The sequence below is a fragment of the Vipera ursinii genome (assembly GCF_947247035.1).
Source record: "Vipera ursinii genome assembly, chromosome: 1".
Taxonomy (NCBI): Eukaryota; Metazoa; Chordata; class Lepidosauria; order Squamata; family Viperidae; genus Vipera; species Vipera ursinii.
In genome coordinates, this window is record NC_139512.1 from 205,753,598 (window position 1) to 205,778,982 (window position 25,385).

At 40.5% G+C, this 25,385-nt stretch overlaps 1 protein-coding gene across 7 annotated transcripts in view; it reads right to left on the bottom strand.

The window, feature by feature from the left end:
• Positions 1 to 25,385, bottom strand: part of FBXW11 (F-box and WD repeat domain containing 11) — a 79,235-nt gene that overhangs the window by 16,683 nt on the left and 37,167 nt on the right. For 6 of the 7 annotated variants that reach the window (XM_083349297.1, XM_083349296.1, XM_083349302.1 and 3 more), the window contains 4 exons: positions 20,820 to 20,882; positions 18,739 to 18,964; positions 3,619 to 3,805; positions 2,280 to 2,370 (listed from right to left, as the gene is read on the bottom strand). In XM_083349297.1, the coding sequence (XP_083205423.1) occupies positions 2,280 to 2,370; positions 3,619 to 3,805; positions 18,739 to 18,964; positions 20,820 to 20,882 (567 nt within the window). Of the gene's footprint in view, positions 1 to 2,279; positions 2,371 to 3,618; positions 3,806 to 18,738; positions 18,965 to 20,819; positions 20,883 to 22,159; positions 22,615 to 25,385 lie in introns of those variants that run through there. The other variant, XM_083349301.1, reaches the window with a different exon arrangement.

Consider the following 25,385-nt stretch of genomic DNA (forward strand, 5'->3'; position numbering starts at 1 on the left):
AGCAAGGTAGAACTGCAGATTGTATGAATTTACAGACAACCAAAGAAGCGAAGCTACACATAATTAACCAGGTCTTTGTTAGGTTCTCTGGGATTCACATAAATAGGTGAGTTATGCTGACCAAACCGGATATGGCCTTTCCAAAGGCTGCAACTCTCTGGGAATGGAGATAAAAGTGCAGCACGAAAGTAGACGACGGCTTAGCCTTGGCCCATAAAGTCATCAAGCAGATGCTGTTGCTTTTGCAGAGAGCGCATGAATCAGAAAAGGGAAATGGCAGTTAGGCCACCTCGTAGCAAAGCTTAAGGACTGCAAATGCTGTAGCTATCTGAAGTGATGCTGGGAGGAAAGACCGTATCTTTTTGATGAACTGTAATCGGGGATCATGGAGAAATGGTGCCGTCAGTTCATGTATAAACTGAGAGCGCAAAGGCATTTGAAGAAATAAAATGATGTTTCATAGTGCTGGCAGATGTGGTGGAATGTGGGCCAGAGCTGGGGGGGGGAGGAGGGGGCGGCTCTTTCCTAGCAAAGCCAAGAGACCAAGAAACTTGAAATTTTTGGTAAGCAGAAAAAGAGGGAAGGTGGACACCCTCTAACACTTGGCATGGAAATATCTAGTACTATGCAGGTAACTGCTTTAGTCTGGCAAGATTTCTGTCTGTAGGCAAGCAACAAAGCAACGACTCAGAAGTAACTCCTCTTGGTTCCTTGGATCTGACAGCAGGTTAGGAAAAAAGACAGAATGTATGATGTTTTAATTCAATCAAGCTTTGATTCTGAAAGAGAGGAACTATCCTAAAAAGACCTGGTCTGACTTGACCTGGAGATATCAGAGAGCTGAAGGCTCCAAGTTCTAAAGCTTATGGAGTTAAAAGTGTGGGTGGAAATCTATCCCTGACGAACAAAGAAGTTGAGTCAGCTTGAAAGTGGGAGTTATTCTTAATAAGCGAACAAGGCAAAAAAGTGCAGTAGCTGCCCAGATCACCAAAACAGGTAACAATCACCCTCCAGGTGAGATGGGTAGCGTACAAGAAACACAAACAAACAAACAATGTAGTGGGTCGTATCCTGATTTTTATCAAAACTCTTGAGAGACCATTCGGAAGCTCCATGTACAAGTAGGATTGAGCAGGTTGGATATTTCATTATCTGGCGTTATATTTATTATTTATTGGACAAATTTCTATTTGGAACAACTATTTTAGGAGGCTTGACCTGTTTTTACTGCAGGTTTAGAGGCTGTTGGACAACTATTCTGCTTTACTGCAGGGAACTTTAGAAACGATCCCAAAGGATGCATTCAGGTCTCTGGGATCCTAATACGTGAATTATTTTCTGATTTCTTTAGTTCTATGGTATATTCTTGTCTGTTGTTAGCTTCCAAAAATGTTTATGACAATACCCGGGGGGGGGGGGAGAGGAGGAAATATCAAACAAACAAACAACCAAAGTAGGGTCTGTAGACACTGAATTTTAGAAATGTTTGTGAATTTATTAAAAAGAAAAAAACTGAAACATCACATGGACATAAGTATTCAGACCGTTTGCTCAATACTTTGTTGAAGCATCTTTGGTAGCAATTACAGCCTTGAGTCTTTTTTGGGTATGATGAGACAAGCTTTGCACACCTGCATTAGGGGATTTTCTGCCATTCCAGAGGATTTGCAAGGATATAGAAGTATAGCCAGCCATACCAACAGGCTGAAGAACAGTTTCTACCCATGGGCTATCAAGACTCCTGAATGGAAAATAACTTCATGTCAACATCGTATGATGGATTTGTGGGGCCGGCGTGTTGTGCAGTAAGTTCACATGGTGCAATAAGATTGTGTGTTTGTTTGTAGGATTCATTGTGTTGGGGGAGCACAAAGGGGGGTTCTGCTAATCTCACTGTACACATTTACTCTGACAATAAAGGTTGATTTTATTTTATTTGAAGTTCAGGTTGGATGGCGTGAAAATTCTTTTTCACTTTGTGATTATGGGGTATTGAGTGTAGATTAATGAGGAAAAAATGTATTTCAACAACTGTAGAATCAGGTTGCCTCATAACAAAATTGACAAAAGTGAAGGGGGTCTGAATACTTTCTGAATGCACTGTATGTCTTATTAATTGCACCCCTCATTTCCTCTTCAGGGAATCTAAATTTTAATTTCCAAAAATTCCTTTAAATTGTGTAACTTCCAGAAACAGATTTCTATATTTTTCCTCTTGCCTTTTACAGTATCAAATACATTTTAAACAAAGTAATGTTTTTTTTTAAAAAAAAACGTACCTCTATATCTTGTATTATCTTTGGATACAGTGACCTATAAAATGAATTAGGAGGGCCATCTGTGGGTCTGTTTTTAAACAGGTACTGATCCCTGTAAAACAGTAAGAAGAAAGAGAAGTTTACATTTTTCATACGTAAATAAAAAATGTTTGAAATGATTCTACGGATATCAGCAATATACTGACACTGTAAAGTCATCTCCAAATTCTGAATACCACTAACTTTAATTAATTCTGTTACGCTGGTTGAAAAATTCGTCACACTGATTGCCCTCCAATGAACCTACCACCAATTTTAACATTCTTCCCTCATTCTGTGTTTTTTCATTCTTAATTTTATAAAATCTCCATTCTAAAAAGCGACACCCAAAGAGAGCCAAACTGAGAATTCAATTGTCCATATTTTTTCTTTTAGTTAAATCCACAGATAGAATTAAAACTTTAAAAAGTTCTACTTCTGATTCTATTCCCCCACCTGTAAAACTATTATTGCCCTAGAGCAGGGGTAGGCAACCTCGGCTCTTTTATGACTCATGGACTTCAACTCCCAGAATTCCTGAGTCAGCATAGCTATGCTGACTCAGGAATTCTGGGAGTTGAAGTCCATGAGTCATAAAAGAGCCAAGGTTGCCTACCCCTGCCCTAGAGAGAAATTGGCTTGGGTAGCTGAATGCAACTGGAGATGTATTCTCATCTCCCTGAGGCTTAGACACTACTTTCCATAGTCTTTGACACAGAGAACGGTGTGGAAGGCTATGGATGTTCTTTCTGTAATTAAATACTAATAGTTCTGTTGCCTACAAAATACAGAGCCCCCCCCCCCCACACTGACTTTATTAGCAGACCTCAATGAAATACGCACTCACAGAGGACGATCAAAGCCAAATCAAGAAGCAAAAAGACAAGAGAAAAGAACGGGAGGACAGACTTCTTCACTAAGAATTGCACTGCGTTTTCTTCTAACCTTTACCACCATTACTGCCCAATCAGACCAGACGTGCTCAATACATTAGGGCAGTGTTTTTCAACCTTTTTTGGGCAAAGGCACACTTGTTTCATGAAAAAAATCATGAGGCACTCCACCATTAGAAAATGTTAAAAAATTTAACTCTGTGCCTATATTGACTATATATAAAGTAATTCTCTTGAATAGGAATCAAATAAACACAAAGAAAGTATTTTATAATTACTTTTCAATTTTCCCCACGGCACACCAGGCAACATCTCGCGGCACACTAGTGTGCCGCGGAACAGTGGTTGAAAAACACTGCATTAGGGAAGTATTTCCATTCCGGAGGAGGAGGAGGAAGAATGTTTATTCCTTTTGCACAGATACATACCAGCACCTCCTTTCTGACAGCCCCTTCCAGAGCGGATCAGTTCGTACCATTCTCTCAATCAGCTTCTTCCAAAGCATTCCTTCCGAAATAACCCGCTGCCATTCCTTACACACCAATTCAGCTGCACAGAGGGATCTCGCATCTAGGTAGGAGAGGATATTTTCTGCTATGTGATCTAAGCCTTGTTCTACAGAGAGAGAGAGAGAGAATTGCCAATCTTTGTGAAACAAAACACTTTAAAATCCGCAATACTTTTCCAACTGTGAAACTGTTTTGAGTTTGGGATTGCAGCTAAATGCCGCGTCGCGCACAAGAAAGTACCCCACAGAACGCTGTGACGCGATATATACAGAACTGAAGGTGCCTCCACCCCCAAATAAGATCTTTTGGACCCCCCCACCCCCCACCCCTGCATGTTACCTGAAATATATGTGTGGCTGGGAACCAGAGAGCTGCTTTAAACACGATCAAAGGGGAAAAAAATGTTCACTTTTTCCCCCCTGATAGTATTTGCTCACACTTTATATATTTATTTATATTTAAATTTATAGTTTTCAGCCACTTTTTAAACATGTGTAATTTGTTGAGTGAATATAGTAGCTGGATTGGAGTACCACATTAAGATAAAAGCGCATAAAATGAAAAGTCACACTGGACTTTGTTTAGCATGCTGAGAAATGCTCTCCAAAGCTGATCAAAGGCCAAGTCCTAAAAGAGGCCTGTTTTTTTTTTTGGGGGGGGGAGTAATTAAGGATTGAAGTGGGTATCTTAGACTCCCCATAGTCTCCCCACCTTTTTTGCCTACTGTTTTTTGGGAGTGCTGGGATTACCCTCCAAAAGCTGCTGATGACTGCATTTTTTCCTACCCTATGCGCTAAGCTGTAAGAAAAGAGTTGATATATTATACTAGTCCAGGGGTAGGCAACCTTGGCTCTTTTATGACTCGTGGACTTCAACTCCCAGAATTCCTGAGCCAGCCATGCTGAGGGGAAAGGGAGAGGTTTCCATGCTGAGCCATGCTGGCTCAGGAATTCTGGGAGTTGAAGTCCACGAGTCATGAGAGAGCCAAGGTTGCCTACCCCTGTACTAAGCCAAAAGCAAAGAACCCAACACATGGAGCAAATTGGTTCTCTGAATCTTGGCCTTTTATTTTTTATGCACATTGGTTACCAAGTAGGGGAAAACCTATTATCAAAAATGAACCCAATTGCTTATTATAAAAAAACCCCTACATCCTTTATTTATAACTAGAATAATCTGTGATACAGACTCTTAATTTATGTTATAAAAATATGTTTTACTATATCAGGGTTTTCCTACAGAAATGACAAAGATAACTAAAAAAATATCTTATCTGATAACAAGCATTTAGAACAAAAATTCAAGGAATCTCTGTTAGAAGGGCTTGCATTGCAAAATTAACATTTCAGAGTACACAGACACACACACACGCACGCACTGCAACCAAGTAATCGCATTTTGAATTGCTGTGTGGTTCAATCCAATACTAGTCATGCCAATCTCAAACATTAATTGGGCAAGGGCACCGATCAAACAAAAACCAGCCCCTAAAGTGCTCTTTCTGGTTTGACAGGTATCATCCATTCCTAGAAATACTGTAATAAGGCATGATTCCAACACCATTCAATGAAGGTATAGGTGAATATTTGCCTTAGAGCATTATTCCTTGATCAAATTTGCCAGGACAAATGAATCCTGCATTAGTCTTGGCCAGCATAAAACTGCTTATGGGAGCTTTGCTTCTTTTCATCTGACTAAGCATATCGTTTAAAGCAGATCAATTTGGCTGTTAGTTCAAAAGGGATTTACAGCTTTAGCTGCGTGAAAGTTAGAATTCATGTTCTTACCTTGGGTTCTAAAACATGCATTTGATCAAAGAATTATATATCCCTTTAAAAAAGGCAGGCAATTTATGATCCATAAAGGTAAAGGTTCCCCCGCACATGCGTGCTAGTTGTTTCCAACTCTAGGGGCCAGTGCTCATCTCCGCTTCAAAGCCGAAGAGCCAGCGCTTGTCTGAGGATGTCTCCGTGGTCATGTGGCCGGCATGACTAGACACCAAAGGTGCACGGAACGCTGTTACCTTCCCACTGTAGTGGTCCCTATTTTTCTACTTGCATTTTTACGTACTTTCGAACTGCTAGGTTGGCAGAAGCTAGGACGAGTAACAGGTGCTCACTCTGTTACGCGGCACTCGGGATTCGACCCGCCAAACTGCCGACCTTCTGATCGACAAGCTCAGAGTCCTAACCCACTGAGCATAGGACCCCACAAAAACCTTAGATCACAGAGTCAATATCTGGCAGCAAAATGTCAAATTTTCAGCAATGCCGTTCTCTCTCTACCACCTATATAGGCTAAGAACTGAAGTCTCTACCTCCCATTCCCATTCTCAACCACTCTTCAAATTACAGTCCTGATGCTTCAGGAGATGTCTTCATTGACTACTGTGATCCTCAAAAATTTTGACTCCCATTTCCTCAAATAACTCAAATATGTAGGGTGGGGAGAAGGCGTCAAAAACACCTTAGGTACTTGTAGACTTTAGTCAAGAAGTGTCATGGGGTGAGTTGTTGTTGTTAGTTGCGAAGTCATGTCCGAGCCATCGCGACCCTATGGACAACGTTCCTCCAGGCCTTCCTGTCCTCTACCATCTTCTGGAGTCCATTTAAGCTCACGCCTACTGCTTCAGTGACTCCATCCAGCCACCTCATTCTCTGTCGTCCCTTTCTTCTATTGCCCTCAATCTTTCCCAGCATTAGGCTCTTCTCCAGTGAGTGAGTAGGGCAAGGCTAATGTACTGTGAGAGTTATATAGTAATTGAAAAACAAGATCAGCACAAATCCAGCTATTGTTAAAAAAACAAAGAAGAGAAGATAACTGGGCATACGTATGCTCTTATACAAAATCATTTTCTCATCTTTCCACAAAATACGGTCCTCAAAACAGACCATATGCTAAGCACTTCCTTTGTACCTGCATTTGCATGTATTAAAGTTTCTCCATCCACTTTCTTTCTTCTTTTAAGTAAACATTCCATCAAGCAACAAAAGGTTATATATCTGCTCTAGGTTTTTTTGCCATTTATATTTAACATGCAGTCATTGATTCCATATTCTCTGTCAAACTCAGTTGCCTTAAGTCTGATATAGCAGTTCAGATACCTATTACCTGCTGCATTAAAGGAATCATCAGTTATTCATAAATAAAGTACCCATAAAGTATTCCATATAAAGATATATTGGGAATGTTCCTAACATGTATTTATATACATATAGTCCTTATTTAGCAACTGCTTTTGATAGTGACTGTTCACAAATATGACAATAATTAATGATAGTAAAAAAGTTATTCTGACATTTTTATTTTTTTATTTTAATTCCATTTATATCCCGCCCTTCTCCGAAGACTCAGGGCAGCTTACAAGCTTAGCAATAGCCTTCATTCTATGTATATGCCTGCTTATTATTTATGCCCAAATTTCTGCGCCTGACGACATGCATGCCAGAGTGAGAGTTAACAGGGGTGTTGCTAAATGAGATAACTTTGAATGAGATAGATGGCAACAACTAACAATGTTCAGTCTGTGTGTGTGTGTGTGTGTGTGTGTGTGAGAGAGAGAGAGAGAGAGACAGACAGACAGACGATTCACTTGTTAAACAAGGACTGCTGTATTCAATTTATAAGCTGCTTCAATAATCTAAACCAGGGATGTCAAACTTCCGGCCTACAGGCCGGTTGCTTCATACGGAGTCTGCAGCCACCCCAGCTCTGGCAATGCAAAAAAAGTCGCGATACGTCACAAGTTTGACACCTGTGATCTAAAGCTACTCTAGGTGATGTACAACATAGGGCTCTGAAGCCTGATTACTCTTTCACATCTATCAGAAGGAAGATGTAAACAGAAAGAGACAATCTTGCAGGTTCTGAGCCACCAAGTGCTTTTCTAAACAACGAGCACCTTCATTTCACTTGTAGCTTGAATGGCAACCAGACCAGCTTGGAGAACAGAACTATTACTTGGAAAACCAAAGTATACCCATAAATACTTCTGCCGCCAGTTGTAGCTTCAGTGTAGTTTTCAAAGGCAGTTCCACGCAGAGCACATTGCAGTAGTCCAACCGTGAGTTGACTAAGGCGTAAGTAACGTTCTGATGCAGAAAAGAGCGTAACATATTCCGCAACAAGATGGAGTTGTAAAGAGGAATGGGAAAAGCACCGAGTCCTGAAGCACCCCACAACAAAAGCTCTCAGGTTTGATCTCTCCCCATTATTAACATCACTGGAACTGGCCTCAAGAGAAACAATCACTGCAATATAGTGTGCATCCACATGCATGCATGCATGCACACGCACATACATTCATAAGTACGATTTATACTATTTCCATCCTGTATGCAGGTTTGCAACCCAGCTGAAAGATTCACATACTGTAATCTGCTTTTTCCAGAGACCCTGGAGCCCCACCATCTTTTCTGTACCTTCCCCAAAAGAGAAGGGTGAAGACCAGAACATTCAGTGGCAACTTCTTGATGTGTGTGTGTGTGGGGGGGAGAGATCACCACCAGTAGGACCATCTTGAATAGGAGTCCTCATTTAACGACCTTCATTGGAACTAGAATTTCCATCGTTAAGTGATACTTCCATTAGGCAAAACGTCATATAACCGCTTCGCTTAAGAGACAGCAGTTTTGGTAGTCCTGGTAGAAGTTGTTAGGGCAGCACTGTGCCACGGTTAGATGAGGACCTCATGCTTCTCCTGCCCTACCACACTTTTTTTTTAATTTTAATTCCATTTATATCCCGCCCTTCTCCGAAGACTCAGGGCGGCTTAGCAGTAGCCTTCATTCTGTGTATATGCCTGCTTATTAGGGCTTTCACACACACACCCAAGCGGCATTATTACAAAGTCAGCTTAATTGCCCCCAACAATCTGGGTCCTCATTTTACCTACCTCGGAAGGATGGAAGGCTGAGTCAACCTTGAGCCTGGTGGGACGCGAACCTGCACTAATTGCAGGCAGCTGGTGTTACTTAAGGAGGCATTAGCCCACTGCTCCACCAAGACACACTTGCCTCTGGTTCAACTCCTCCCCCACCAATTTATCTCTCCCCATCTCTGCCCTTCTGGCCACCCTGAACTCCACTGCCTCCAGCTGAGCTTTGCGTCTTCTTCCTCCTGCTACCGATGAGGCGTGCTTGGCCTGGCCTGGCCTGGCCTGCTACAAAGCCGGTGTTGACTGTGCAAGACCTTCCAAAATAAACCATACCAGCTTTAACTCCTCATTACTGGAAAATTCTATAATTCAGGCCTACTCATTTTATCATGCTTTGTGTTTTTTTTTCTAAATCAACAATATGCTTTCTCACATTCACCGTTCGTTCAGTCTTGGGGTCCAAATGGCCCGGTTACTTACCTTTATTTATTAAATTCATTATTTTATACTAGATCCACAAGGAAGAGTATCAGTGATCAGTTAAAACATGTGACTCGATGCAAAATAACTAAAAATTAAACAGCCCTCACGAAGATTTACATCCATTTATATCTTTCTGATTATATAGGAAAAGACTGGGTGGAGGAAATCTTGTGACTGTATTCTAATACACAGGGAAAAATATGCTCGGTAAACCCCCCCCCCCTTCTCTGTAACCAGGAGACCAAGCCCAAACTTGACACTTATGAGTCTAGGAGCAGCCTCAACTCTAGCAACATCATCTATTCTAAATCATGTGATGCTATAGCTTGCCTGATGTCTGAAACAAATGCCTTCACCGCTAACATGCTAACCGCAACTAACTTGACAAGAACAGTCTATGCAGACTAAACATTCTACTACAAATTTTTTTTTAAAAGTTCATATTGTAATTATCACTTTTTCCGTTAAAAAGAAGCCAGAAACCACAAATATTTTCCATTTTATGTGTATGTAGACAGGTGCACTTTTCAGAAAGGATGGTAGCACGAGGAAACTAGCTGAACTTTTCTCAGTTTATATAAAACTATCTTTTTTCAGAACGTTTTGTTTTTATGTTACAGTAGCCAATTATAAGATTAATTCAGAACAGCTGAGAGAATAAACTGTCAAGGCCGTTTTATATGTCCTTCAGGATTATGCAAACAACATCCCCACCACCACCTTCCCCATTTCTTTACTGGTAAGATATTAAAATTACAATTGAACATAATTTTTTCTACAGCTATTAGTGCTTGTTATTGGGGCTAGCAACATAATGCTAAGATTACAAAATGAACCAAGTAAGCCACAGAAGATGGAAACAGCTCTTCAAGCACAATGCATCTTTGTTTTGCACTGCAAATGGTTCCCCAAACAAATGTACCCTTTTAGTTGCTCTAGAACAGGGGTGTCAAACTCAATTTCGTTGAGGGCCGCATCAGCATTGCGGTTGCTCTCAGGGGGCCGGGTGTGTGTGGCCTGGGTGGGCATGGCCTACTGGGTGGGCATGGCTAAAGTGTGTATGGCCTACTGGGTGGGCATGGCCAGCTCTACATCGTTCGCATCAAGGGTGCCTATGGGGGCCTGGGCAGGAGTGGGACAGATCTGGGGGTCTCTGGCAGAAGGAGGGTCTCTGGGCCAGGGCCAAGGCAGTGGGGGCCGTTCCCTCACTGTTTCCAGGATGGCTTCGCGGGCCACATGAAACCACTTTGCGGGCCGCATCCGGCCCCCGGGCCTTGTGTTTGACATGTCTGCTCTAGAACGCAGAAAGCAAAGCTTCTGTGGAAAGGCTACTGGGGTTCCTGTTAATTATTCAACATATTTTCTGTCCCCGCCCTGAAAAAAAAAAGGCGGTATGATGTGCAGGAATCCAAAAATAAAACGGTAACAAGAAAAAACATATCAAGGCTTGGACTTCTATTAATAGCAGCACTATCAGGGGGAAAAATAAAAATCTTTCAGGTAAAGCCTGACTTTAGCATCTTGCTAGGTAGCTTCCTTGGCAGCAATACGTAAGTAGTTTGGTATGGCTTTTCTATAGCCTGGTCTTCCATCCTAACCAAGTATTAAAGAGGCCTGACCCAGCTTAGCTTCCGAGCCCAACAAGATAGTCCCGTGCTGCGATCGGCTTTGGTCAAAAACAGCATTCAAACCAAAACAAGCTACTTCTTGACAACTTTTCTAAAAATAGATGTGTTCTACAGTGCGGGAGTAACATCGAGGAGAGACAACTTCCAGTGTTTCCAAGTAAGGAATTTTATACTTGCCACAAAGGCACCCTCCCACACACAAAAAAAATTTGAGAATTGTTAATAGAAAATGTTTGTGATCAATGTATTCCAAATACTTTTAATAGGAAATTAAACGTTTGAATAAATAAAAATTAAATAATACTAACAGCAACATGGGCAAAGTGGCCCCCAAACTACCAAGAGTTGGGGTGTTGGTGGGTGGGTGTGTTCACTGTCTGAACGAATGAGTTCTCCTGATGTAGGGAGAAAATGACATTAGGGAACAAAGAAGGACTTTTTAGGGAAAAAAAAGAACTACCACTAAAATAGCACCGAGATATTGACAGTAACAGGCCAGTTAAATAGCCCCCAGGAAGCCATATTCTACAGCCTCTGTGGAATGAACGAGGAGGGACTCTAGGTTTGCCAATCAGAGGCTTGGTGACAAATAGGGCACGAGATGTAATTCTTGACTTCTACTCTGACCCAAGGCCAGCAAAAGCCATCAGGAGAATTGTAAAAGCATAGTTCCCAAGGCACAATTAGAGACATCAATCTGTTAAAGTGGTAGGCAGAAATTGGATGGGTTTGGACTGAAATGGCTTGTCAGTTTGGACTGAAAGCTCGCTTAAAGGGGATATCCTTCTTCACAAACCAGCCAATAGTATGGTCAAAGCCAGGGTGGATATGATTTAAATCAAGTCGATTTAAATCACTAGTAAAAAAAAGGTTTGATTTAAATCGACTTGATTTAAATCATAATTTTTAAAGGGCAACTGTCATCTCTGTCCCACAGTGGCTCCTCCTCTGACCTGCTGTTGACTCACTGACAGTCCCATTCACTTTAATGGGACAGCTGGTGATGGTGGCAGTGACACAACAAGGTGAGTGGATGCCGGCTAACAGGCACTGTGCCAGGATGGATCTGAAATGACAGGTGCTCTTTAAATGTAAGGACTCATTCTTGCTGGTAGTTAGAATCTTTAATATTATTATTTGTAAACAAAATGAAGGTTTCCTATTTAGAATAATAAGTTGTCAGGTTGTTATTAAAACAGCGATATCAGAACTGATTCTAGGTTAATAGGTTAATCACACGTAGTTGGAGAACTACTCAAATTTTTATTTAATTAAAACACTTAGAGCCTGGCACAGATGCATTTCTCTTCAAACAATCCTACAGTTTGTAGTGTACATAGATTTGCAAAACAATGGGATAAAGGAATATTCCTGAATTTTTTGTTTTATGATTTATCTCATGGTTACTGTGAAATTGTGTGAATGCATCAATGCAGTGCACGTTATCTCAGCTTGCAGAGCTTGGATTCATTGAATGAGTTTACCAAAAATGTAAATATTGCAGAATATACAGCCTCATGCTACATCACTAAGCTCCATTTCATGCTGAATAAACTAAATTATTAATGTATCTTAAACAGAAAACTGTCTTTAGATTGATTTTTTTACTCCAAAAGCATTTTATTAAAATAAATTTGATAAAAATCAAAAAAATCCAATTTAAATTTTAAAAATCCAAATTTTTTGATATTTTTTTAAATCATTGATTATTATCCAACCTGGTCAAAACCATAAAGTAATGAATTAGCTTATGGTAAATGTGGGAAAATCTCAGGAAATGCTAGATGTCTTTGATAGCGTAGAGTCACTGCCAAGATAACACTGAGTATATTTATAATCAGCTATATCCAAAAACTCTAATAGCTTTAATAAATCTAATATAGTTAAATGAAAGGCGTATTTCTCTGGCTTAGCATAGAGACCGTTGTCATGAAGGCATTAAAGAACCACTCAAGCTTGATTATGGAGAGAATGAGCCTCTAAGTCCACAAATCATCTAAATATGCTATCAAAAATTCGTCCAGAAAATCATAGCAAGCGTGATTCGTTTGTCTTTCAAAGACTGACAGATTTGTTTACCAATCCTAAAGGCATTACTGAATTTTCAAACTTTCACAGGACATTTTTGTATAAACCAGACTGTTAAGCTCTTCCGAAATACTCCATAGTAAAAATTGGTTACTTTCTAAGAGTTCAGAAATTTGGAGAAAGAGATAATAAATAACCTCCATGGATTACCTGAAGCAACTATCCTACTTCTTGTCAAGAAAAGGTTGAGTGCGCAACCAAGGAAATCAGGAGGAGAGATAAAGCCTTCCTGTAAGTCTTAATATCTTAAGAAACATAACACTGTATTTGCCAACAATTATTAAGTATTTCATAGGAATTTGGGCTCCAGGAATAAGATTGAAGCCATCATAAATAAATACATGTGGCATGGGTGGTAGACAGCCCATTCTCAGGACAACCAGCATCAACCAGTAGTTGCAGGCATTCCTGATGTTAGCCAATAGTGAGATGGAAAAATTGCATATAGCATGTGATAGGAACTGAGTGTAGATGCCAATCATCAATTGTCTCAACTATAACGCTTGTGTGTTGGGGGGAGAGAGCACCGGGGGGGGGGGGGGGGGAGGCTCAGCTAATCTCAATGTACACATGATGTACTTTGACAATAAAGGTTTATTATTATTAATTATTAATAAGAAGATTGACAAAGTAAACTGGGAGCGTGCTCACGTGACCTGCCAGAATTGTTAAAAAGTACGACAGCTGGCTATCACATTGGTAAAAGGCTCCTTCGCACAGCCAGCAGGTGCAATCTGCCTTCCTCCATTAAAAAGGACTAACCTTATCCCCTGTATACAGAAACTGTGTAAAGCAAAATAGCACAGTCTTCCTCTCTTAATCACTGTGTGTGTGTGTTTGTGTGTGTGTGTGTGTGTGTGTGTGTGTGTGTGTGTTTGTGTGTTTCTCTTTTGAAAGTACAGTTAACTTGCTGGAATTCTTCTGCTATTCCTTTAATTTCATTCTTAATAAATCTTGCGGATTTATTATTCTTAATGAACGTGTTCTTGGGAATAAGTGTTCCCAGGCAAGGCTTTCCAGAAGATTGAACATTTAGACCTGTAGTTGTATTCTGGTACTAGTCTGAGTAGGCAGTGCAACCAGAATGACTTGTGGTCAATATATTCTTTCTGAGTTTGGGCTCCACATGGCTCCCAGACCCTAGCGGGTAGAGACTGCATTAATTCCCAACAATCCAGAGCTAAAGCATTTAGGGCAAGGGTCCCCAACCCCCGGTCCATGGACCAGTACCAGGCCGCGGCATGCCAGCAACCAGTCCACACAAACAAGCAAAGCCCCATCCGCGAGATGCAGGCAGCACCCAAAACCACGCACCCTCCGGTCCACGGAAAAACCTCTCTCTATGGAACCGGTCCCTGGTTGCCAAAAGGTTGGGGACTTCTGATTTAAGGAATCTGTTGGTGAAACGCACATTCCCTGCAATACTTCAGATAAGGGGAATTAGCAAGGCAACCTTGTGCAGAAGGGTCAGGCTCTCCCTAGTAGAAACACTGGCCTCAGATGCAAGGCTGAAATTTCTCTCGAGCAGTTAAGTGCACCTCTGCTTACTTCCAGTTGTACAGAGGGGGTGGGGGAGGGAAAAGAAACGAAAAGGAACAGTGCAGCCTTTCCTTCCCAACTTGCAATTTTACAAATAGTTGAAAAATGTATATGGAAAAGAAAATCAAATTTATTTTTTAAAAATGCAGATGCATCGTGGCTATAAAGAAAATTAAATGCATTTCATGCAAGAGATTATGGATATACACATTCCAGGACGGAACCATTTTAAATAAAAAAAGTACTTGTATCATGTTTCAAGTTTGAAACCCACGTTTCAAATTCGGAACAGCTCCTCTGCATTCGAAACAAGCTGTTTAAATAATGTTGAATGACTCCCAAATTCGAAACCGAACCATTTCGAAGTCGAAATACTTCCGAAGGGACCAATCCCTTTAAGCAGCATTTTGAATTCAGGACACGCATTTTGAGGGTAAGATAAACATCAAATGGCGTCTATTCAGTATTGAATTTAAAATATTTTGCACATCCCTACCAGACAGCTAATAATAGAGAGAGGAAAAAATAGAGAAGGCCAAAGAAAAGAAAAGTAAGAAGTTAAAAGACGGATAGCAGGGATGAATCTGGGGAACATCAAGCAGCAGCAGGTCAGGAAAAATGTTTAATAAAAAATTATAGACTGCGAAGGAAATGGATCATTAAGAAAGTACTGAAAATAAAAGAAATGGCTCTTGTTCCAAGCGATGGAAAGAGCACTAGGGTGGGGAAAAGAAAATCAAGAGTCAAATATTGCAACAGTGAATTAGCTAGCTTATATATGACAAGAGAGAGAAAAAGATAAACAAGACAAGAAGATAGCACAGATTAAAGAGACCTGAAGTCAGAATTAAAAGCTAATGACAACCATCATGAAAAACCAACCCACTAGCAGAGAGAATGAATCACTAGCATAGTTGTCATCAAATTATCATTCTTACACATTTGGCTGAATATTACAAAAAGACAATAAAAACAAGGTTCTCTTCAGTTCTCTCTCTCTCTCTTGGAAGCATCACTTATTTATTTATTTTATTTTATTTTATTAAATTTATATACTGCCCTTTCCCGAAGGACTCAGGGCGGTTTACAGGGCATTTAAAACAACCAGTACAAATGTTGAAAACAAATTTTAAAAGATTAAATCATCCCTAAAATTAAAAACCCCAGTTAAAAATTCTCAGCCTGGGCCGGAGAGCTCAAAGAGCCAAGTCTTCAGGTCCCGGCGAAATGTGTGAAGGTCGGGGGCAGTCCTAAGCTCCGTAGGCAGCTGGTTCCAGAGGGCAGGCGCACCCACAGAGAAGGCCCTCCCCCTGAGTGTTATCCGCCGGCAGTCTCTTACCGGCGGCACCCTGAGAAGACCCTCCCTGTGGGAGCGCACTGGATGAAGGGAACTTGATGCCGGCAGCAGGTGTTCCCTCAGATATCCCGGACCCTCGCCATTCAGGGCTTTATAGGTCATCACCAGCACCTTGAATCTCACCCGGAGGGCAACCCGAAGCCAATGCAGCTCGTGGAGTAGAGGTGTTACATGGGAGTATCGGGAAACCCCCATCACAACTCGCGCGGCTGCATTCTGCACCAGCTGAAGCCTCCGAGTGGTCCTCAAGGGCAGCCCCATGTAGAGAGCGTTGCAGTAGTCTAACCGGGAGGTCACGAGCACATGAGTGACTGTGCGTAGGGCATCCCGGTCCAGATAGGAGGAACTTAAGAGTGATAACAATATTAATGATAAACTGATATTTCAGGGGACAAGGGAAAGCCATTTATTTAAAATCATTTCTACAAATGTAATCAAAGAATGTCAAACTGCCTGCCTGATTGGTTACATGCCAATGGGTTGGTGTGGAACCCCAGGCACTTTCCAAGGTGGTCTATCCCTAATCTGTCCTTCAGATCTTCCAACGATGCTTTTAGGATGGTTGATCCCCCAAAGCAGAAGATGTCTATCATTTCAATATCTTCACTGATGATTCCAAGGCTGGTTGTTGAGCTTTTTATGATGTGTTTGGTCTTCTCTGTGTTTAACTTTAGTTCCATTTTTACTGTACTTCTTGGTTCTATTATTTTGGTTCATTGCACAGTCAGCCAGATGTTCAGACTGCATCTGGCATTTTTATCCACCGGTCGAGTCCTTTCTAAGGACTTAGGATAGGCAGATGTGGATGTTGATGGTTAAGAGATATTGTTGCAGGATGTAAGCTGTTCCGAGTCAAGTTGCTTTGATGGTGAATTTGTCAATGCTGATGGAGTTCAAATGGTGCTCCAGTTGTTTTGGGATTGCATCCAAGGTGCCTATTTTCTTGTTTTCCTTGTTTCCCACTTTTTCTTCAGAGCCAACTTTCACTTTGAACCTACCAAATTGATTCCGCTCAATAAAGATTACATTAGAGGACTTAATGGCTCTGGTGTTTTTCTTAGTTAGCATTGTTGTCTACCTGGGATTTGGGATAGGCAGATCGTCACAGAATGGAAGCTAAAGCCACCTTTTGCAATTGGCTGATGACAAATTTGTCAATGCCAATGGTGCTGGCACTGGTTATTTTGGGATTGCATCCAATGCACCTATTACTATTGGTACTGCCCTTGCTTGTCTTTGCCATAGTGGCTTTATTTCTATTTGTAGGTCTTTGTATTTTGTTATCCTTTCCAGTTCTTTCTCTTCTATTCTGCTGTCTCCAGGCACTGCCACATCCACCATCGACTTTTTTGTCTTCCTTATTGACAAATGTTAACTCTCGGGTGTTATGTGGCAGGTGCATGTCTGTTTGAATTCTAAAGTCCCAAAGCAATTTAACTTCTTCATTTTCTATGACTTTCTCTATTTTATGGTCCCAGCAATTCTTGCTTGCAGGCAAATGATATTTCTTGCAGATCTTCCAACGCACTATTGCTGCTACTTTGTCATGTCGTTATTTGTAGTCGGTCGGGGCGATCTTGCAGCAGCTTACCAGGTGGTCTACTGTTTCTTCAGCTTCTTTGCATAGGTGGCGCTTACTGTCTGTCGCTGTCTTCTCAATTCTGGCTTTGTATGCATTTGTCTGGTCTCTCCAGTAGTCAGTAACCCTTCCTGGTGTACTAACCTCAGTGCATCTTCTTCACTGTCTTTCTTCACTGTCTTCCAAAGCCATTTTTTCTTCCTCAACCATCTGATGTACTTGCAACATTCCATGCCCATCTATTTGCCTTGATGAGTCCTATCGTTTTTCATTCTGCTTGAGTCCAGTCTACTATTCCAGCTGTGTATCTAATGACTGGAATTGCCCATGTGTTGATTGCCTTGATGTTTGGACTCTTTTTCTTGACTTCACTATGCTTGATGTTGTCAGTTTGAAGACTACCCAGAAATCTGTAGTAATCACCTTCATCCAGACTCTTAATGTTATGTTCACGGGGCATCTTGATTCCTTCAGATTATTATTGTTGTTGTTGTTGATGATGATGATTTAATTTTCAATTTGATTCCCTGTCTGGGACTGGTAAAAACTTAAAAGTTCAAGTCCTAACCAAGACCTAAGAGCTATTAAGGTAGTGTCTGAGTATTTAGGTATTATTATTATTATTAGCTACCCATATTTTTCAGCTTGAGACAACTCTATTACTAGAGCTTATAAAATCTTTGAATTTTTCAGGTAGCAGTGTCATCAATATACCACAGAAAATTGATGGTTCTTCCTCCATTTTAAAAACACGCTCATCTTCTTCCAATCTAGTTTCCCTTAACATAAAATCAGCATATAGGTTGAATAATTAAGGGGAGAATATAGAGTGAGAATATATCTCAGTCCTTTGCAACCTGGAACCAGTCTGTTTCACCATATTTTGCTTATAATGTGTCTTTCTCATTTGTTTATAGATTTCAGGACAATGGCATCTTTTAGGATTCCCATTTTCTAAATACATTCCACAGCTTGACCAAGTTTGAGGGTGTACAATGAACTTATTTCCAAGTAACTATTTAGAACCTGGGTGTTAGGGTGTTCTGAACAACTAATCCCACACACAACATTTTTTCTTCAAAGTGCCAAACAGAATACTAATGACAACAGATGTAAAATTTTAAAGTCAGAGAGAGGGAGGGGGAAAAAAACCTTACGTAGATCAGCTGAAAGAGCAGAGATATCACCTTACTTCCAAACAAGATTCCAATAGCAGCTAGAAAAAACACAGATAAGTACAATAGAGTGCAATCCTTTGTGAAGGTTCAAAATTAGGGAAAGCCTTAATATAGTAATTTGCAACAAATCAATTTAAAACACAAAAGTTCAAAATCTATCTTTAAATGGAACAATACTGGCATCCAGTGGCCGTCACAATTATTCAGACTGGAGTAACAAAGCATATAACAATTCCTTTAGTGATTAATAACATTTGTTAAGTTATAACTGCTTTATTTTACATTTTGTTACAACATGCAACAAAACCTACCTGGTAAAGCAGTGATAAAATCCCTTTGCAGCATGGGCTTTAAGTAGGAATTAATATGTCCATGCTGATAGTGACACATTCGTGAAATGAGGTGTTCCACAAACTCAACCTGATCTGATTCAGACCACTGGTCAAAATACTTAATACACAAGTCTTTTTCCTTTTCGTAGTTTCCTTCCGATGGTCGTTTCCTTGAGACTATTACAGATGAAGTTCCATTGCTTATCTGTTTTATGAAAAACACAAATAGAAAAAAATTAAGTTTCCTCTTCAACTTTTAGAATACTGTATTACAGATATTCTATTACAGATATGAATATCAATACCCCGGTTATCCACATTTTGCATGTGATACATTTAGTCTAAACAGTTTTGATTCGCTTCCAACAAACACCAACTGGTATGCTTCCCCCCCCCCCCAAATCCTGAAATGAGAAATTTCTCATCACCGGATACATTCTTTATATACTTGTTTCCATCTGGTTTGCATTATTAAAAATTAGCAATTGAAATACTGTCACTAGATTTATTCTAACCCCCCCTCTCCCAAATACAGAATAAATACTATTTTTCATACTTAATAAAATTCTTGACAGTAATTAAAAGCCTTAGCTGTTCATCACAGTAACTGTGTCTAAATAAGCTGTTACTAACATTCACCACGCACTAAAGTACAAACTTCAGACATGTTATGCGAAGCCTGGACACACTGTGCAAAGTTTCACACGCACTATGTGAAGATGCAGCTTTCTGAAAAAGGGTCTGATGCTGAGAAAGGTGGAAAGAATGCAAAGAAGAGGACAACCAACAGCAAAGTGGAAGGTCTCAGTTATGATGAAGATGAGTGCACCATTGGGAGATCTGAAAGAACAGGTTAGGGATGGAGCTATTGGTTGCTAGGAATTGAAAAGGACATGATGGCAGATAATCATTCGAAATACAAATATTTGCCACAATATTTTTTTACAAATTTTATACAAGCAAACTGTTGTTAAGAACTGCCAGTTGTTACCAAAAAAAGCTCTGATTAAAAAAAAGCAACACCAGGCTTGAATGGATTAGGTCAGGGGTGTCAAACTCAATTTCATTGAGGGCCGCATCAGCATTGCGGTTGCCCTCAGGGGGCCGGGTGGGTATGGCCAGGGTGGGTGTGGCCTACTGGGTGGGCGTGGCCTACTGGGTGGGCGTGGCTAGAGTGCGTATGGCCTAATGGGTGGGCGTGGCCAGCTCTACATCGTTCGCATCAAGGGTGCCTATGAGGGCCTGGGCAGGAGTGGGACAGATCTGAGGGTCTCTGGCAGAAGGAGGGTCTCTGGGCCAGGGCCAAGGCAGTGGGGGCTGTTCCCTCACTGTTTCCAGGATGGTTTCGCGGGCCGCATGAAACCACTTCGCGGGTCGGATCCGGCCCCCGGGGCTTGTGTTTGACATGTCTGGATTAGGTGATGTACCAAATCAATAAGTATTTGTTTGTCTAACGTATATAAAGCTAAGGACTAATTAAGCATCCTTGTTTGGTATTGTACAGTCTGGGTAGACAATTCCAATCTCTACAGCGTGAATACAAGATAAAATAAAAATCAAGCGTCAAGTGAATGTTTATCTCCACAGCTATTAATCTCAATGTTGAAAAGGTTCATGATCTCTTATAGAGGTATGCATCTCTATTTCTTTACCTACAGCACCACCTAGTGGCTGTAGAGAGCTATGAGATCAGCTTGAAAAGAAAAAAGATCAGAGAGAGTGAAGGGAATTCAGAATATGTAAGCAGGGGATCTGGAATGTAAGGAAAGTGGGCATAAAAAAGAGGAACCCATAGTATGTATAAACACATCAGATAGTACAGCAGACTAATAAACAACTATAAAGAAATTTGGATGAGCTTCTTGGGGTCTCAAGTGATCAAGCTAATATTTTTAGCAATTCTATCTTGTTTAGTATTAGCAAAACAAAAGCTCTTCTTACAGCTGCTCCCTACTCAATGGTCTACTCAATAAAATCAGCATTAAAGAAAACACTTCCATAGTAACTGTGCAAATTATTAAAGATAGGGTTAAATCTAAGGAAATTCGAATCAAGCCTACCTGCCACAATGTGTTTTTCTTTGGAGACTCATCTTCATTCTGATCCTCCATTACTGACGTGTTCTGGAAAAAAAAGAAGAAATACAAGTATGTTTTCTTCTGTGAACATTTCAATATGTCCTATCGTTCTCTGAGACACACCTGCACACTATACAATCCTACTTAATAGCTATATTAGCAGCAGAATTGCTAGCCACTAGTTAACTTCATCACAAATACATGTGTTTTATCAAGGGGGGAAAGGGAGCATTCTTTTTAATAGCTGAAACCCAGCATTTCAGGAGACTCCCATCTTAAAAGACAGCCTAAAATAAAGTCATCGACGTCTAATAAAAGCTACTAAACTGCCTATAACGCTATCGCATCTATCTAGTCAAACTTCTCAAAATATATCTATAGCAATAATTAATACATGAAGCTACACACCAAAGCAAGGAAGAAATATCTCATTTGGGGGAAACGAGAGAAGAGGAAAGGCCGAAAAAGGTTAACAGCAGAAAATAATTCAGACATGCAGCCATGTGAAGAAGTAGCCCCATGTAGACGTTTTCTCAAACGTATTTGGCTATAGTAATATTATTATCTTTATTCAAACAGTATATAAAAATAAAAGTGAAGTAATTGGACAAAAAAACAATGAAGAAATAGATGTTGCAATCATTTCTTTAACAACACATTAATAGACATGCCATTTCCTTGGGTGGAAAAAAAATAAGGACCTCCTTGCCAGAAACAGTACGTGGCACTGCTCCCTTTGGCAGAAACAACCTAATCTCCTCATACCAGGGGGGGGGGGCAATTCATTTTCCCCAAGGGGCCACATAAGAAACTGGGAGTGTTCTGGAAGGGTGAACCAACAGGGCTAGGAAGATGCAGAGGCACATACATACACGTACATACGTAAATTGGAAAGGAAAAAAAAAAAGCAGTTTCCTTCAAAATAAAGGCAACGTGGTTGTATTGCATGCACGGCATCCGCTTATCTACATTTGATTTCTAACTTCCGACCGACCTCAGGCAGGCTGGCCAGGGGGCTGTAAAATGCCCAGGTCTCTCTTATACTATTAACCAGGGGTCTTCAAACTTGGCTCTTTTATGACTTGTGGACTTCAACTCCCAGAATTCCTCAACCAGGCATGCTGGCTGAGGAATTCTGGGAGTTGAAGTCCACAGGTCATAAAAGGGCCAAGTTTGAAGACCCCTGCTATTAACTGTCTACCAGTCTCTGACATTGACTAGGAGGATTTTTTCCCCTCCACTCTACTATGTAGGATCTTTTCAGCTATGTAATTCATTTCTAGCAACCCCACCGTTCCCCAGCCATTCCTTGGTGGATTTACCAGAATGTTTAGGCTCACAGTCATGTTGCAAGGTCCACTTTCAGCTGAACTCCAGTCTTCTGACAGTTGTTCTCACGTTAGCCTCAAGCGCCCTCTGACACAATTAAGAATTCATAGTGGAGTCTGTGATGGACAGATGCCCAGGTCCCGATGCAGCCAAATAGCCCCAAACCAGAACGTGCTTTTGGGTTGGTATCAGGTTCTTCTAGTGAAATGCGCTATCTTTGGTTTTCACCAAACATGTGGCCAAATAAGTTTATCTTTGCCTCATCTGTCCAGAGCACACTGTTCCAGAAGTTCTGATCTTTCCTATGAAGTCTTTGCGAGCAAATTTGCCTTGCCCTGATCTTCTCTCTGGACGGCAAAGGTTCCTTTTTGGAATACCTCCCATGTGGATCTAATTTGTGCAACTTCTTTACAATGGTAGACTCATGCATTTTGATATCAACGGAAGCAAGAGCCCCCCCAGAGATCCCAGCATGAAATTCTAGGGTTCTTAAAAGAGATTTCTTTTAGCATCTTGTCTTCTGCTCTTGATCTGAACTCATTGAGGCAGTCTGGGCAAGTTGACAGTTGTTTAAAAAAACTTCTCCACTCATAGAAGGTCTCCTGACAGTGGAATGATTAATGCCCAATTTTTTTGGCCATCTTTTAAAAACCTTTCCCAAGCTCAAAGGCATTTATAAACGATCTGCAGGTCTCAGAGAGCACTTTCAATCTAAGTCTGGTGATACCACGTGCTTTAACAACAAAGAGCAACTCAAACTAAACGTCTGAGATTTCAGTAAGACAGGTTCCTCTCTAATGATGTTCTAATCACTAATCATTTGCGCTTGATGTGGTGCGCTTGATTCTAATTTTAGATATTTCAAGCAGTGATAAATGTACAGGTAGCTCTCAATTTATGACCATTATTTAAAGACCGCTCAAAGTTACGAGGGTGCTAAAAAGGGTGACTTAAGGCCAGTCCACATACTTTCAACTGTTGCAGTTTCCCTACAATTGTCTAATCAAAATTGGGGGGGTTTGGCAACCAGCATGTATTTAATGAGGGTTGCAGCAAATAGCGATTGCCATTTTCAACCTCCCCAGGAGACTTGAAACAAGCAAAGTCAATGGGGGAAGCCAGATTCTCTTAACAACCATGGGATTCACTTAATGACCGTGGAGATCCATTTAACAGTTGCAGCAAAAAAAAAAGGGTGTGACTCACTTAATGACTGCATTGCTTAGTGACAAACATTCAATTGTGGTTCTAAGTTGACGTTGAAAAGGTCAAAAAGCTTTGACTAACCTTTTCATATGACCAGTGCTTAAACATGTTGCTACGGTGTAATGGCTTAATTACGCATCGCTTGCTATCCCCTCCTGAACACGGGACCCCAATATGAATGGGAAGAAAGATCAGGTTCGGTGTCCACAGCTGCTTAATCCCTCTCCCATCCCCAAAGAGAAGCAGTAGGTTGTAGACAGTTGCTTGAACGTAGGCTGAACATCACATGCAGAATGGCACCAAAGGCTTTGAAAGCCAGCGACACATGAAGACGTTTTGAGTCTTGACTGCATTCCAGTTTCCAACAGCATAACAACAGTCACAGAACATCAGCCCTCTCAGGTAAACTAGACAGGAAAAAGGGCTAAATGAACCAATTCTACTTTATTATAAATCTAGAGTAACAGAATCTTTCAGCTTTGGAAGTACCAACTTCCTGGCTCCAGTTTCAACTGCTTGAGTTATTAGGGCAGGTCCTTCCTAAATTTTGTTTTCTGACTGTTAAGCCACTGGAGGCTCCTGTCTCTCTTGTCTGGTTATTTCCTAGGCTGCATCTCTTCCCTTTGTTCCCCAATGTAATTCACACATTCCATTATATAGAAGTACATAAAGCTGAACTATTATTAAAATTGGTTTGCTGGTTGCTCCCCCCCCAAAGACATACCAGTCTGATCCCCAAAACCTGTGGGCATTTTTTTTAAATTGCATCCAATTAGTCCAAACTGAAATTTCTAACTATGCAAACCACCCTTTACTTCTACCTATCTAACAAATAATATCTTAATAATTGGTATTAAGAAGAGCTATGAGATATGAAACCCCTATTTTCCAAGTCATCAGAAATCATACCAACTCTGACAGCAAACATTATCCACACTTCCAAATCGATTTTCATTTGCAGTCACTTTTTGTTATGTGGCAAGTGTTTAATGACTAGTGAGAAACGTTTAAGGAAAAATGCAACCTCAAGTGACAACTCTAAGCCTAGCTTTTCAGTTATATCCACCAAACACGATTTCTTCCACACTGCTGCTCCCATCTTGGTTTCCTCATGAGAAGCAACCGTCTGAGGCACTTGTGGGTGATCTCAAGATCTCTCTTTGTCTGGAAAGAAAATATGAAGAGCCAGCCTACTCATCAGCTCTTCATTTCGCCACAGTCATTAACTTCACTTTTAGCACAGCAGTCTTTATTTCTTCCCCAGAAGTCTGTCTACAACCTATCTTAAATGACTACTTTACTCTGGAGTTGAGCAGTCTCTTTCTAATGAACCTGACTACCAATAAATTATTTTATGTCATTTATTAACATCATCAACAAACACAAAAGATAAAGTATAATTAAAATAGCAATTTACAGAGAGGGAGAGAGAGAAAATAAACACATTAAATGGAAATCCAGCTAAATATTATTTATAGTGCATTATTATAGTCAAATACTAGGATTGCCAGCTAAAGGCAACAAGAAGAAATCATACAGATATTATTGGAGGTAGATTTTACAAGTGATTGCAAAAGTATGGCTACAATAAATGTTAACATAAGAAAACTTGCTGAATGCTCCCCAGAACTATTGAGAGTAAGATGTCAAAGAATAGCAACATGAAGATTCAATGGTACTTAGGTACTGTAAGCTTAAGACTATTAACTGTTAAGACTTCTTTACTGTAACTAATAGTGATAAAATTATTAAACTGGCTCCCTAATCTAACTTCAAGGCTTTTTCTGTTAAAAGTCTGATTTTTCATATCCATCACCAACAGTAATTCACTAACCAACCCACTAACCCCTAACAGAAACCAAATAAAAAAAAACCCCACCAGCTAAAATGCACATTTGAAAAGTTTAAGATATACGGGCATTATGCTTCCCTGTGGCTTTGAAAACCGCTTCCAGTCGTGGAAACACAGCATTTGCTCAATCCTATCAAATTCTAGATTTCTCCTGCCTTTTT